Source organism: Neovison vison, chromosome 3 (assembly GCF_020171115.1).
Source record: "Neovison vison isolate M4711 chromosome 3, ASM_NN_V1, whole genome shotgun sequence".
Taxonomy (NCBI): Eukaryota; Metazoa; Chordata; class Mammalia; order Carnivora; family Mustelidae; genus Neogale; species Neogale vison.
The window spans coordinates 203,922,019-203,938,099 of record NC_058093.1 but is presented as its reverse complement, the minus strand read 5'-3'; the positions used below and the strand labels follow the sequence as shown (position 1 = coordinate 203,938,099).

The 16,081-nt window shown below is 45.6% G+C and overlaps 1 protein-coding gene across 4 annotated transcripts in view; it reads right to left on the bottom strand.

The window, feature by feature from the left end:
- ZNF268 (zinc finger protein 268) overlaps positions 1 to 13,724 on the bottom strand; it is a 45,080-nt gene extending 31,356 nt beyond the window's left edge. Inside the window, exons 1-3 of one of the 4 annotated variants that reach the window (XM_044243617.1) lie at positions 13,557 to 13,724; positions 13,157 to 13,238; positions 12,711 to 12,821 (exon numbers count right to left, since the gene is read on the bottom strand). In XM_044243617.1, coding sequence (XP_044099552.1) covers positions 12,711 to 12,821; positions 13,157 to 13,189 — 144 coding nt within the window. In that variant the 5' untranslated portion in view covers positions 13,190 to 13,238; positions 13,557 to 13,724. Of the gene's footprint in view, positions 1 to 167; positions 674 to 12,710; positions 12,822 to 13,156; positions 13,239 to 13,393 lie in introns of those variants that run through there. The other 3 variants (XM_044243618.1, XM_044243619.1, XM_044243616.1) reach the window with 3 other exon arrangements.
- Between the last annotated feature and the right edge of the window lie 2,357 nt (positions 13,725 to 16,081).

The following is a 16,081-nucleotide window of genomic DNA, read 5'->3' as shown; positions in this document are numbered from 1 at the left end:
GGAGTTGAACAACCACAGGCGGTCACTCAAATAGAGCACGACCAGGGCATTTAGGCCGGGTGTATGCAAGCCACAGATTTCCAATGAGCTACATTGCGTTAGAGTCTCTTCCCTCGTTATTTAAATGCCCATCAACAAGTCACTTCCTCTCTTGCATGGAATCTTACTGTTTGCTGCAGTGAGAACACCGGCACAGGATGGCATGAGGTAGCAGCGGAGTTTTTTATTCTTCTGAAAATTCCCAATGAATGCAGACGAGCCCAATCACAGTGGTACAGGAAAAAGCCCACAGACGTCCACACCAAACCAACACAGTCTAGGTGACAACGTCTCCTCACAAACATCAGGATATAGGCAGAGGTGACCTCAGAGCACAGGACAGATCCCAGGAGAGAAGAGTGAACGATGAGGGAAGATTCTGATGGGCCACACACTGTAGATCCCCAAAGTCACCAATAATGTGTGCCCCCAATCGGAAGACAACCCCAAAGTCACTAAGTGACCTGATGCACTACAGCCACCTAAGCACATGGGACTTTGAAAAATGACTGGCAAACAGTCCTTCCAGACACAAAAATCTTCACTCTGAGGGAAAAGTGCTAAAAATCATGCCCAAATTGCTCAACACAGAAGATTTCGGTAGTGAGAGGAATGACAGAGAGACAGAGACAGAAGAGGGGACAGGAAGGGAGGGGAGGGGAGAGGAAGGGAGCAAAGGGGGAAGGAGGGGAGAAGAGAGGAGAGGGAAGTAGGGAAGAAAAGAGGAGAGGTCCCAATAACTGGAGGGAAATGACAGAGAGGGAGAAAGGCTACCAGACAGTAAGAGGGAAGCACTGAGATCTTACTCCAGAAATTAACCACAAAATACGTGAATGTGAAAGAAATGCATTAGAAGACAAGGCATGCTGAAGGAAGCAGAGGCTAGAGGCCAAATAAAGGGCTTCCTGATAAGGCGTAGCACTGAAGTATGAGTTTGTTTCTGTCTGCAAAAGAATCACTGAGAAGATGAAGTATGGAACAGTAAAAATGGTGACTTCTGCAGGAGGGACGGAACGGGGCAGGAGGGATAAAAGCAAGTCAGTTTCCACTTTTGAATCACGTATAAATATCTTACATAATCAAAAAGAGGGAGGGCAATCCTTAAAGCTGCACGTAAGTGTCAACAAATATATATTTATCAAACTGAAAACAAAACTACAAAAGGATAATTTTTCTAACTGATCTTTAGATAAAATGAGCTACCAAGACAAACTGAACTTCATTCAGCATCCTTGTTAGTAAAAACAAATTATAATTTTAAAACCATTCTATGGGGCGCCTGGGTGGCTCAGTGGGTTGAGCCTCTGCCTTCGGCTCAGGTCATGATCTCAGGGTCCTGGGATCAAGTCCCGCATCGGGCTCTCTGCTTGGCTCTCTGCTTCCTCCTCTCTCTCTCTGCCTACTTGTGATCTCGCTCTGTCAAATAAATAAATAAAATCTTTAAAAAAAAATAAAATAGGGGCGCCTGGGTGGCTCAGTGGGCTAAGCCGCTGCCTTCGGCTCAGGTCATGATCTCAGGGTCCTGGGATCGAGTCCCGCATCGGGCTCTCTGCTCAGCAGGGAGCCTGCTTCCCTCTCTCTCTCTGCCTGCCTCTCCGTCTACTTGTGATTTCTCTCTGTCAAATAAATAAATAAAATCTTTAAAAATAAATAAATAAATAAATAAAAATTTTGAAACCATTCTATGGACATTGTAGGATATGACAGTTCTATTACCATTATTAAGAATGAAGATATCTGGATTTAACAGATACATTCATCACATCCCATCATAAACAGCAGATACACACTCTTTTCACATACACATGGAACAGTTTCCCGAGCAGATCACACATTAAGCCATAAAACAAATCTCAATATACTCAAAAAGACTGAAGTCATTCCAACCATCTTTTCTGACCACAATGTTATGAAACTAAGAATCAACCAAGAAAAAAATTTGGAAAAAACACAAATACATAGATATATATATACAAATTTATAGATATATGTAAACATATATCTATGTGTATGTTAAGTAACATATTACCAAACAATGAATATGTCATCCAGGAAATCAAAGAGAAAATCAAGAAAACACATGTAGTAAAAAGGAAAATGAAAACACGGTAGTCCCAAATGTCTGGAATGTTTTAAGAGGAACGTTCATAGCAATACAGGCCCACCTCAAGCAACAAGAAAAATCTCAACCTACCAACCATACACCTAAAGGAACCAGAAAAAGAACAAACAAAACCCAAAACCAGGAGAAGGAAGGAAATAATAAAGATCAGAGCTGAAATAAATGTAAGAGAAACTAAAGCAAACAATGGAACAGACCAGTTAGACAAGAAGCTAGTTCTTTGAAAAGATCAACCAAATTGATGACCTTTTCTTTTCTTTTTTTTTTTTTTTTAAAGATTTTATTTTATTTATTTGAGAGAGAGAGACAGTGAGAGAGAGAATGAGCAAGGAGAAGGTCAGAGAGCGAAGCAGACTCCCCATGGAGCTGGGAGCCTGATGTGGGACTCAATCCCGGGACTCCAGGATCACGCCCTGAGCCAGAGGCAGTCGTCCAACCAACTGCGCCACCCAGGCGTCCCAAATTGATGACCTTTTCACTAGACTCACCAAGAGCGACGAGACAGAAAGACAGAGAGAGAGACAGAGAGAGGCCTCAAATAAAATTAGAAAAGAAAGGAGAAATAATAAGTAATACTACAGAAATACAAAGACTCGTAAGAGAATACTATGAATACATGAATATGAACATTATGCCAACAAACTGGACAATCCGGAAGAAATGTATAAAACCCTAGAGACATACAACCTCCCAAACTGAATCAGGAAGACACAGAGAATTTGAACAGACCGATTCCCGGCGATGACGCTGAATCAGTAAGCAAAAACCTCCCAACGCACAGAAGTCCCCTCACGGGCGGCCTCACGGGTTAAGTTCTACCAAACATGTGAAGGAGAGTTAGTATCTGTTCTTCTCGAAGTTTCCAAACAAGAGAAGACCGAAAACTTCCCAATCCATTCTATGAGGCTGCATTACCCTGATCCCAAAACCAAATAAAGACACTACAAAATAACAGGAAACTTGGGGCACCTGGGTGGCTCCGTCTGTTAAGTATCTGTCTTTGGCTCAGGTCATAATCCCAGAGTCCTGGGATCGAGCCCCACGTCAAGCTCCCTGCTCAGAGGAAAGCCTGCTTCTCACTCTTTCACTCTGCCTGCTTGTGCACTCTCTCTCTCTCAAATAAATAAATAAAATCTTAAAAAAAAAAAAAAAACAGGAACTACAGGCCAGTATCTCTGATGAATACAGATGCAAAAATCCTCAACAAAATATCAGCAAACCAAATCCAACAATAACTCTAAAAACATCATTCACTTCGATCAAGTGGGATTTATTCCTGGGTTGCAAGGGTGGTTCGATATTCACAAATCAATCATCAATCAACATGAAAGATCGCACCAACAACAGAAAGCATAAAAACCATATGATCATTTCCACAGATGCAGAAAAAGCATTTCACAGAGTACAACAGACATTCACGATTAAAAAAAAATCACAAGCAGATTTAGAGGGAGCATACCGTGAACATAAGAAAGCCGTATCTGAAAACCCACAGCTAACGTCACACTCAAAAGTGAGAGCAAGTTCTCCTCCTAATACCGGGCCCACGACAAGGACGTCCACCTTCACTACTTGTATTCATCACAGCACTCAGTTCCACCACGGCAATCAGGCAAGAAAATGGAGTAAGAGGCTTCCAGACTGGTAAGGAAAAAGTAAAGCTTTCACTATCTGCAGACAACATTAATACCATGTAGAGAAATCCTAAAGACCACACCAAACACCACTGGAGCTGATAAATGAATTCAGAGAGAAATCCACTGCATTTCTACACACTAATAGTAAAGCAGCAGAAAGAGAAATTAGAAAAACAATCTATTTACAATTGTACCAAAAAGAATAAAACACCTGGGAATAAACTTTAAAAAGGAGGAGAAAGACTTGTACTCTGTAAACTATAAAACACTGATAACAGAAACTGAAGACGACACAAATGAAAAAGTGCTCCACGCCCACGGACTGAAAGAACAGATGCCACTAAAATGGCCACATGACCCGAAGTGATCTACAGATTTAAAGCAATCCCGATCAACGCATTCCAACAGCATTTCTCCCAGACCGAGAACAAATAACCCTACAATTTGTATGGAACCACAAAAGGCTCCAAACAGCCGACCAGTCTTGAAAAAGAAAAACCAAGCTGGAAGTATCACAATTCCAGACTCACGTTCTACTACAAACTGCAGTAATCCAAATGGTGTAGTACTGGCCCCAAAACAGAACAGATCAACAGAAAAGGACTGTAAGCCAAAAACAAACCCAAGACTACATGGTCAATTAATCTCTGGTAAAAGAGGCAGGAATATGCAACGGAGGGGCGCCTGGGGGGCTCAGTGGGTTAAAGTCTCTGCGTTTGGCTCAGGTCATGATCCCAGCGTCCTGGGATCGAGCCCCGCTTCGGGCTCTCTGCTCAGCCCGTTTTTCAAACCTGCTTCCCTTCCTCTCTCTCTCTCTCTGCCTGCCTCTCTGCCTACTCGTATCTCTGTCTGTCAAATAAATAAATAAAATCTTTTAAAAAAAGAATATGCAATAGAAAAAGAAACTCGTTGATAAATGGTATTGGGAAGACTGGAGAGCAACATGCAGAAGAAGGAAACTGAACCACTTTCTTACGCCACACACAAAAATAAACGCAAAATGGATGAACGACCTAAATGTGCACCTGAAACCTCAAAAATCCTAGAAGAGAACACAGGCAGTAATTTCTCTAACATCAGCCAGAGCAACATTTTTCTAATATGTCTATCGAAGGAAGAAAAACAAAAAGCAAAAACATACTGCTGGGACATCAGAAGAAAAAGCTTCTGCACAGTGAAGGAAACAGTCATAAAATAAAAGACAACCTGCGGAATGGGACAAGATATTTGCAAATGACATATCCAGTAAAGGGTTAGTACCCAAACATATAAGGAACTGATATAACTCAACACCCAAAAACAAATAATCCAATTTAAAAATGGGCAGAAGACATGAACAGACATTTTTCCAAAGAAGACATGTGGATGGCCAACAGAGACAGGAAAATGTGTTCAACAGCACTTGTCAGTAGGGAAATTAAAGTCAAAACCACTATGAGAGATCACCTCACACCTGTCCGAATGGCTAAAATCAACACAAGAAGTAACAGGTGTCGGCAAGGATGCGGGCGGTAATTACGCTACTAGGTATCTACCCAAAGAAGACAAAAACGCGAAGTTGAAAGGATACATGCACCCCGAATTGACAGCAGCAGTGTCTGTAACAGTCAAAGTATGGAAACAGCCCACGTGGCCATCAACCAATGAATGGATAAAGATACGGTGTACACACACACACACACGCACGCACAGGGGAATATTAATCAGCCATCAAAAAGAATGAAATCAGGCACCTGGGTGGCTCAGTGGGCTAAGCCTCTGCCTTCAGCTCGGGTCATGCATGATCTCAGGGTCCTGGGATGGAGCCCCACATCGGGCTCTCTGCTCAGCGGGAAGCCTGCTTCCCTCCCCCTCTCTCTGCCTGCCTCTCTGCCTACTTGTGATCTCTGTCTGTCAGATAAACAAGTAAAATCTTAAAAAAAAAAAAAAAAGAAAAACGAATGAGTTCGTGCCCTGTGCAATGAGACAGACGGAGCTGGAGAGGATGATGCTAAGTGAAATAAGGCAGAGAAAGACAAACACCGTATGATCTCTGTCATATGTGGAATTTAAGAAACGAAACAAAAGTTAAGAAAAGAGAGACAAACCAAGAAAGAGTGAGTGTCTTAGCTACAGAGAGCACAGGGTCAGCAGAGGGGGTGGTGAACCAGGTCAGGGGACCAGGCACACACCTCCTCGAGGAGCGCGCGGTGATGTGTGGCAGCGCTGGCTGCATCAGCACCCGGCTCTCCCGAAACCAACACGACTCTGCACGGTAACCACACTGGAATTAAAACGGTCACTTCATAAAATAAAAACAAGATACCTAGCACATGACAAAAAAGATGCAACAGTAAGAATACACTTGTACACCGATGTTTGTAGCAGCAGCTCAGTATTGGAAACCACCCAGATGTCCTTCAGTGGATGATCGGATACATGAGATGTGGCCTGGCCAGCAGAGGCCACTGAGCCATACCGAGGAATTAAGTGCTGATGAACGGTACCACACTGATGAACCCTTGGAGAGGAAGCGCCAGCAATTAGCTTTTTTTGACTGTAATTTAAGTGTCTGAGGCAAGCTTTTCATTGTCAAGCCACCCAGTCTGAAGACACTCATCTTGGACCAACACATCGCCGGCCACACCAAAAGGCAAAGAACAGGGCCGCCCCTCCCAATGACATCCCCCTTTTGGAAAGCGCTGGGTGACCTAGATAACTGCTCAACTGAGGGACCCTGGTTTTCCCTTTCTGTGCCCTAATTCCCACCCTTATATTTTAAATTCACCAATAAAAAGTGAACCTGCAAAACACAAGGCACCCCACCCTCAACCCCAATAAAGGCACAAGCCCAGCCCTGAGTACACCCTTCCCCGCCCCACAACCTCGCTGTCTGGCATACCACGTGCCCTCCAGGGCTTACGAACCTCCAGGACTTATAAACCTTGTTTTTCCGACATTCCCTGGCGGTGCTGACGAAGCGCATCTTGATCATCATAGGACGAACCTCAAACACCAGTCCAGCCGCAATTCTGCCTCCAGTCGGAAATGTCTGGACGCTCACATGGGCCCAGGGGAGGGACGCAGGCCAACCTACTCGCTAGCATCACGCCTGGCAGGTGGAAACCAACGCAAAGCAACCCTTGAAAACATCATGCCCAAAGAGGCCAGACAGAAAAGGCCACATACAGTGTAACTCTACGAAATTGGTAAATTCAGAAAAACACGAAGTAGATTAATGGTTGCCAAGGAAAAGGGGAAAGAGGGAAGAGGCAGGGACTGCAGATGGGGACAGTTTCTTATTGGAGCAACGGTAATGTTTAGAATTAGACAGTGGTGACATGTGTACAACTCTAAATACTAAAGGTGACCAAGTTGTAAATTTTAAGAGTGAATTTTCCAGTACATAAATTATGCTGCAATGAAACTTTTATAGAGAGTATGCAACTTCAGTGACTTTTATTAAATTGAAGACCTTGCGGGAACCCTCTCTGTCCAGGCTGGCACCGCCGCCACCCTGGATACTCTACATGCTCCTCTGAAGCCGTCTGCAGCTCCCACGCAGCTCTCGCCCTGCTTCTGTGTCTAAGGAACTGCCTCTCCTGGCGGATCCCATAAATGGGGCCATACCCTGCACTATGTCTGGCTTGTTTCACTCAGTAGAATGCCTTTTGAGGGTTATTCTCGTCATAACACGGACCCACAGTGTCCCCTTTCCTGCCTACAGTAGCCCATTTGGCTATGCATTCTCCAGTGACTCAACACTGACAGTTCTGAGCTACTAAGAATAACCCTGCTATGTACCTTCACCCACAAGTCGTCACGTTGGCGTCTCTTCCTTTATCTTGGAGAAATTCCTAGAGGTCAAATGGCTGCACCGTATGACAGATTTGTGGATCACGTTTTCAAGAAATTGCCAGAATCAGGGGCGTCTGGGTGGCTCAGTGGGTTAAGGCCTCTGCCTTCGGCTCGGGTCATGATCCCAGGATTCTGGGATCGAGCCCTGCATCGGGCTCTCTGCTCTGCAGGGAGCCTGCTTCCTCCCCCCTCTCTCTCTGCCTGCCTCTCTGCCTACTTGTGATCTCTCTCTCTCTCTCTCAAATAAATAAAATCTTAAAAAAAAAAAAAAAGAAATTGCCTGAATCTTTTCAAAGTGACTCAACCACTTTATATTCCCACCAAGTCTATAAAGACCCCAAGTTCTCTACTTTCGCTGTTGGCCTTTCAGCTTAAAGCCATCCCAGTGGGCACAGATGGCACCTCGCTGTGATGAAGTCTGAATTTCCCTGATAACTGCGGATGGTAAGCATCTTTTCATGTCTTACTTGCCATATACAGATCTTTGGTGAAGTGTCTTTTCTGATCCTTTGGCCATTTTTATTTGAGTTGTAAGTGTTCTTTATATATTGTGAATCCAGTCCTGTACTAGATAGACGATTTGCAAATATTATCTCCGAGTCTGTGAACTGCCTTTTCATTTTCTGAATGAAATGACTTTGAAGCACAAAAGTTTTTATTTTGATATAATAGTCCAATTCACAGCTTCAAAAGCAGAATCTCCATATGAGCTTTCTCTCTCTCTTTTTTGGAGACTGATGGCATTGGAGGTATATCTAAGAACTCTGGCCTAACCCAAAGTCACAAATATTTTCCTGTATGTTTTCTTCCAGAAGTGTTACAGCTTTAGCTCTTAAATTTTAAGTCTATGTTCCATTCTGAGTTCATTTTTTTGTACTGTGTGAGGTAAGAGTCAAAGTTCATCTTTTTGAAAAATTTTTAATTTTGGTAAAATATACATAAAACTTATCTTAAGCATTTCCAGCTCAGTGGAATTAAATACATTCACAGTGTTACAGCATCATAACCACCTCCTACCTCCAGAGGCCTTCTCATGTATAAAACCGCATCCTCCAGGCAATAAACCCTCATTGTGCCCTGCCCCCACCCCATCTCGGACAACATCACTCTACTTTCTATGAATCTGACAACACTGAAAACCTCATGTGAGTAGAGTATCTGTCCTTTTGTCACTAGCTCACTACACTAAAGATAATGTCCTCAAGGTCCATCCATGCTGCGGCACATAGCAGAATTTCTTTTTAAGGCTGAATCGTATGTCATGCACGTCCATATCAGCACACATAGGGACACACACATTTTGTTTATCCATTCATCTTTCAGTGAACAATGGGTTACTTCCACCAAAAAAAAGTAATTTTAGAACAGTGAAAACTTGTAATTTGAATTGGAAATACCAGTATGAGCCATACTTTTTTTCCTTTCAAAGATTCCTAGGTCTTCCTGGTGAAACCGCCTAGAAGCGACATTCTGGTCTTCACTGTGGTCTTTGAGCATGTTAACCTACTAAAAGGGATCACATTCCCAGGAGGAAAAGCTGATTCCAGATTTGGGACAGGAAATACTCAGATGAACCTAGAATATCTTGTTTGGCCCAAAAGCCGGGAAGCCAGGAAGCCAGCTAAGACTGACAGGTCACTTCAGAAGAGCTCAGGACCATGAGAAGAGGCTCCTCGGGCCACAGCTGGGACACCAGAAGCCTCTGGAAGAATAAGGGCTGCAAATGGCTGAAACGAACGGACACCACAAGATTTAGGATTTCTTAATCATACTCAAGTTACAAAAAGAAAAAATCCAACAAAAAACTTACTGCTATCGCCAGCAGAGGTAACTAAGGCACCAGCTCCCTGGTGGCCCCTGGCGCTTGATGGGGAGGAGCTGAGCATGCACCCTGCCATCCCGACACGGGTTCACGTATAAGCCAGCCTCTGGCCATCCTGCAGCGGGGGCTCACATACAACCCCTATAATGGGAATACACCTGTCCTCAGCCGTACTCAAAAGTGGATGGGAAAAAAGCAAAACTATATGCACATCTAGAGTAAAATACCTTCGCTCTAGACCTTAACTTTTTCCTTCAAAAAACTTGTTTCTGGGCGCCTGGGTGGCTCAGTGGGTTAAGCCGCTGCCTTCGGCTCAGGTCATGATCTCAGGATCCTGGGATCGAGTCCCGCATCGGGCTCTCTGCTCTGCAGGGAGCCTGCTTCCTCCTCTCCCTCTCTCTGCCTGCCTCTCTGTCTGCTTGTGATCTCTGTCTGTCAAATAAATAAATAAAATCTTTAAAAAAAAAAAACAACCTTGTTTCTTCTTTTTTTTACTTTTTTTACTTTTCAAGAGCGTGTCCATGTGTGAGCAGACAAGGGGCAGAGGGAGAGAGAGAATCTCAAGCAGAATCCAGACCCCAGACTCTGCCCGGCGCAGAGTCCCACGTGGGGCTCAATCTCAAGACCCTGACATCATGGCCTGACCCAAAATCCAGAGTCAGTCGCTTAACTGAGCCACCCAGGTGCCCCATTTGAGAATTTCCAAGTAAAGTGACCAGCACCAAGATAATAAACTTTGAAAAAACAAGAGGACATAAACTAATGAAAGTCAATACACGACAGAGAGAATCCCTCAAAGACAACAGCCAATGAATGCGCTCCATGGCCACTGATCATAAAGCATGCACCTTATTATATTCAAGATGAAGGCAAACTTTATCATTTGGCCAAGAATTAGACAAATGACATAGCAAGCATATTTGAAAAAGAAAAAGAATTAATAGAAATGGATGGGGTGCCTAGCTGGCTCAGTCGGTTAAGCGTCCCTTGATTTCTGCTCAGGTCATGATCTCAGGGTCCTGAGATGGAAGCTGTGCGCAGGGCTCCTCGCTCAGCGGGCAGTCTGCTGGAGCGTCTCTCCCTCTCTCCCTCTGTCCCTCCCTCGCCTTGTGGATGCACTCACTCTCTCGCTAACAAATAAATCTTTAAATAAATAAATAAATAAATGGAAAAAACTTTTAACCAAAATATTTTTAATAGCATGTCAGAAATAAGTAATTAACAAATTATAGGAAATTATCCAGAAAGCACCCATTAAGTTAAACAAAAATGTTAAAGCAATAAACAATGTATATAATGGCCAAACCTCTGTGAGAGAAAAAACACAAAGGCAAGAGAGGAGAAGAAAAAACAAACACAAAACCCCAGATCAAGTACAGCAGATGGAAAGCACACAGCGAGATGGCAGACTTAAACCCAGACATATCGGTAATTGCATCAATCATAAACAAAGTGCATCGTTTAAAATAAAAGGAATGACTGATGAAAAACAAACTTACGCTGTTTAAAAAGGAACATCCAAAATACAAAGACCGAAAAAAGATACAAAAAGCAAAAGTAAATAGGATAATTTCTTTCCTGGAACTTCCTACACAGATTAACCCTTTGTAAGTAGGAAACCTACTGATTTCTAGACTGATTTTGTACCCGGGTACCTCACTGGATCTCCTCAAACGCTTCCCACTGCAACAGCCCACTGCGGTCCTCCCGCCTCCTCCCATCTCTGCAGCTGCTGCCATGGCTCCGCTCCTCGTCTCCTTTCCCTCCCGAACACCCACACACCCACACTCGGTTCTGGAAACGATTCAGTAACACCCACCACCACTGTCATCACTAAATCCAATTTCAACTTCTATGACCTCTGCGGGACATCTCGCATGGCAAATGGTTCTGAGGCTTCCTTTTCCTAAACTCTGGAACACAAGTCTCTTCTCTACTCTCATCTCTGCCGGGCTCTCAGTACGCAGCCCCTCTTCCGTGGCCTTCCCTTGCCGGCTCTCTGAGAACCATCCCCGGGCCTCTTCCCATTCTACACACTCTCCTTGAGCTAACCTGGCCACACCTGATCAGTGCGGCCTGTCCAGATCTCGCTCTTCAGACACATGCTCTTCTGCCCACCAACAAGTACTGGGTCCAGTCCATCTAGAGCAGAAATCTCCACCCACCTCCCCCCACCAAAAATAACTCTTGATAGACCTCTCTGACTCCGGGAACGCTACCACAGAATTCCAACAGTCAAACCCGCTCTTCCATCTCCCTCACAACCAGCACCCAACTAGTTACCAAATCCAGTTGTTTCTGCCCCTCACCCTTTTTTAAATTAATGTTTTCTATATATTTGACTACCTTATTCACTTATCTTATTAAGGTATAGTTGATACCCAATGTTCCATTAATTTCAGGAGTACAACACAGGGGTCTTTTATGCCATGCTCACCATAAGCCCAGCTACCATCTGCCACCTTACAACATTACTACAATACCACCGCGAACATTCCCTATGCTGTACCTTTCATGTCGGCGACTTGCTTCTGCCTCTTTACCGTCTCTCTTTTCTCAAAACTACTATTTTATTTAAACCCTTGTCTTCTCTTGCCTATTTCAGACGATTCCAACCAGAAGTCCTTCGGGAAATCACTTCAATAAATCTCTCTTCCCTAGAGAATAAAATTCAAGGTTTTTTTTAAAAGATTTGATTTCTTTATTTTTTTTAAAGATTTTATTTATTTATTTGACAGAGAGAGGTCACAGTAGACAGAGAGGCAGGCAGAGAGAGAGAGAGGGAAGCAGGCTCCCTGCTGAGCAGACAGCCTGATGCAGGACTCAATCCCAGGACCCTGAGATCATGACCTGAGCGGAAGGCAGTGGCTTAACCCACTGAGCCACCCAGGCGCCCCTAAAACCCAAGTTCTTAAGATAATCCTCAAACCCTGCTATGATGTGGTCAGCCTGTGGCTCTGGCCTCCTTTCTCAACACACACTCCACCGTCACCTACACACCTTCAAACTCCACATTCCAGCAACCCTAAAATGATCGAAGTTCACCAACAGACGAGGGCACTTCAAGCCTCTCAGATTTACACGTTGCTTCCTTTTCCCAGGCTGACCTTCAGTCCCTCATTCACACTCACCTTCCAAACCTCAGTTAAGAGTGTCTTATTCCTCACCCAAGCCTTTCTTGGAGGCTCATCTCCCAAACGGACCCTGTGCTGTGCGTCCCCAGGTACTTCGGCAGCCTGTTCTGGGTACCTACCGTCATTGTCCCTATGGGTTTCCATGTCCACCGGCCCCACCAGACCTCCGCTCTCACAAAACAAGGGCAGGAACAACTGATCTTTGCGCTCTGCGCACCTGCCCCAGGACCCTGCAAGCACAAGACACTGAACACTGTTGAATAAGGGGATACACGAGGCCCTAATTTCCCAAATGAGGTCCGAAGCGCTTAGAAAGAGACGGTTCAACTCCTGGTTGAACTCAAAAGTTCAGCGTACAGAGTTGGCAGGAGAGAGACGGAACGTTGGAGTTAAACGTCTGATGACAAGAACCCCTCCGGGCTGTCTGACACGCTCTACGGGAGTGTCCTGAGGCGGCGGGGGCAGCGGGGTCGCACGAGAAACTCCCGCCGCGCGGAAAACGGAACGTGTCCGCCGTGGGGCTCGGGGAGAGCTTTTCAGAACGGAGAGAAGAAGCGCTACTCACCCAGACGGCCGCTGTCCGGACCCTGGTGGCCATCCCCACGGCCGGGTCTACGCGTCCCGCGGGTGGCGGCAGGACCCTGGGGCTGCCGAGGGGCAAGAAACGTGAAGTAGGCTGTGTCCGCGCCGCGCCGCCCCCACGCCGGGGACAGCCTCCCGCCCCCACCGAGGGAGCCCCGCGGAGACGCCGTCCCGCTCGCGGCCCGGGCCCCCGTCTCCCACACCGCCCCCTTCCCAGCACCTGCGCAGTCGGGCCAGGAAACTGTTCCACGTCTGCGCAGGGGGACCCGCGGTCAGAGGAGCTGCTACCGTCCGGCCGCCCTGAAGCTGAAGCGACCGGGCGCGGCGGGCTCCACTAACCCCTCAGCCGCCGGCCGGGGCACTCGGGGACCGGCCGCCGCTACCTCTCGGATCTGCAGTGCCATCGGCTCTGGCCTCCCTTCCGAGTGGGCGGCGCCGGCCGCGGGTGCTTCGGCCACGGCTGTCGAGGCAGACGTGGTCAGCCACCTTCCGCTCGGGTCACCGCGACGGGAAACCGACACACACCACGAAACAGGGCTCTCCGGGCCGGGCCCAGCCCATGGCGGCCGTTAGGGACGCGCCGGAAACGCGTCGGTGCGACCGCAAGGCGGAGAACTACAACTCCCAGAAGTCCTTGAGGGAGCTCCCATTGCCACGGGGTGGGTCGGGCGCCCTAGGAGGGCCGCCAGCGCCTGGAAGGCTGCGGAGAGAAGCTGGGGTTGTCGGTGTCCGGGCGGTGGACGCCGGTGGGGGGTCTCTCAATGCGGCCGAGAACTGCAGTCGTGGGCAGCATTAGCGCAAAGGCGGGAGTGGTATCAACGGAGGTGCAAGTGTTCTAGGTATGGACGCTGGGGGAGGTATGTGCTAGGGTGAGTGCTGTGAAAGGTGTACACCCGGCGATTTACAGACCCGTACCCCTGGGGCTAATAATACATTTTATGTTAATAAAAAGATTAAAAAAATTTTTTAAATGTTTTTCATTCTCCACTTTCCCGAAATGGGCAATGTCCACATTTACACGATAAAAACTCAGAAATTCATAATGACATGTTAACATAAATGAAACTTTAATGAATATTAGCTTAAAAAAATAAATAAATAGGGGCGCCTGGGTGGCTCAGTGGGTTAAAGCCTCTGCCTTCGGCTCAGGTCATGATCTCAAGGTCCTGGGATCGAGCCCTGCATCGAACTCTCTGCTTGGAAGGGAGCCTGCTCCCCCCCTCTCTGCCTGTCTCTCATAACAAATAAGCAAGGGATACTTTAGTTGCAGTGTACAGTCTGAAACCAGATAGGTGAACTTCCACTCTGTTACATTAAAATCTGTTTGTCTGGATACAGGTGCAGTGACAAGAAGGGCGATCTGTACCCCAATGTTTATAGCAGCAATAGCCACCGTCGCCAAACTGTGGAAAGAACCAAGATGCCCTTCAACGGACGAATGGATAAGGAAGATGTGGTCCATATACACTATGGAGTATTATGCCTCCATCAGAAAGGACGAATACCCAACTTTTGCAGCAACATGGATGGGACTGGAAGAGATTCTGCTGAGTGAAATAAATCAAGCAGAGAGTCAATTATCATATGGTTTCACTTATGTGTGGAGCATAAGGAGTAACACAGAGGACATGGGGAGATGACGAGGAGAAGGGAGTTGGGGGAAATTGGAACGGGAGGTGAACCATGAGAGACTATGGACTCTGAAAAACAATCTGAGGGCTCTGAAGGGGCAGGGGGTGGGAGGTTGGGGGAACCAAGTGGTTGGTATTAGAGAGGGCAGGGATTGCATGGAGCACTGGGTGTGGTGCAAAAACAATGAATACTGTTACACTGAAAAGAAATTTTTAAAAACTGTTTGTCTTGCACTTCAGAGAGTTTTATTATCATACTTCTCTATCATGAATTAGTCGTGTATAAATATCAGTTCACTGACTTACGCAGATATTCCAAATGACACATTTCGCTTTACAATATGAAAAATCCTATTTAATATTGTCATCGATCTTAAGTATTGGAAAACTGTGAGAATCAGTGGCAGACACAAGTTTCCCAAAATTGTACTCTTAATGTGAAAATGCTGTTTTTGGCAGGCACCTGGGCGGCAGTCCAATGGGCTTTTTTTTTTTTTTTTTTAGATTTTATTTATTTATTTGACAGAGATCACAAGTAGGCAGAGAGGCAGGCAGAGAGAGAGAGAGGAGGAAGCAGGCTCCCTGCCGAGCAGAGAGCCCGATGAGGGACTCGATCCCAGGACCCTGAGATCATGACCTGAGCCGAAGGCAGCGGCCCAACCCACTGAGCCACCCAGGCGCCCCAGGCCAATGGGCTTTTGATCTCAATTCAGGTTTTCATCTCAAGGTCCTGATTTCAAGCCCTGCCTTAAGCTCCACACATAGAAAACTTGAATTTTAGGTTGCCAATAAATAAATACGGTCATTTGTTTCCCTTGAAGTGACAAGCTCACTCAATTTTTGAGACCATGTCTGCCACATTGATGAGTGCCTTGTCTTCAGTCCCTTTTTAGCCAGGTGAAGCCCCCAAATCAAACAACCACACAAGTGCTTTTTCTGGAGATAACTATGGAACTTCAGTATGGAGCAGAGTATCTGTTGCACAGATATTAAAAAGATAAGTACTTGGGTTGATTTAATACTTTTACTGCTCTATCAAGGACTTCATAAAGTGAAATAAATCCTAAATACTAAATGTGGAAAGGAAGAGTCTAAAAGTTTTACACTGAAATGGAGAGTTGGCATCTTTTGCCCACTACTGACTGGTTAAAATAATTTCAATCATATACTAGTTACTCATATGCTATTAATTTTCTATGCTTCTGTAACAGGCTACCACAAACTTGGTGGCTTAAAACGATACAAATGTATCTTACTGTTCTGTAGGCCAAAAGTTC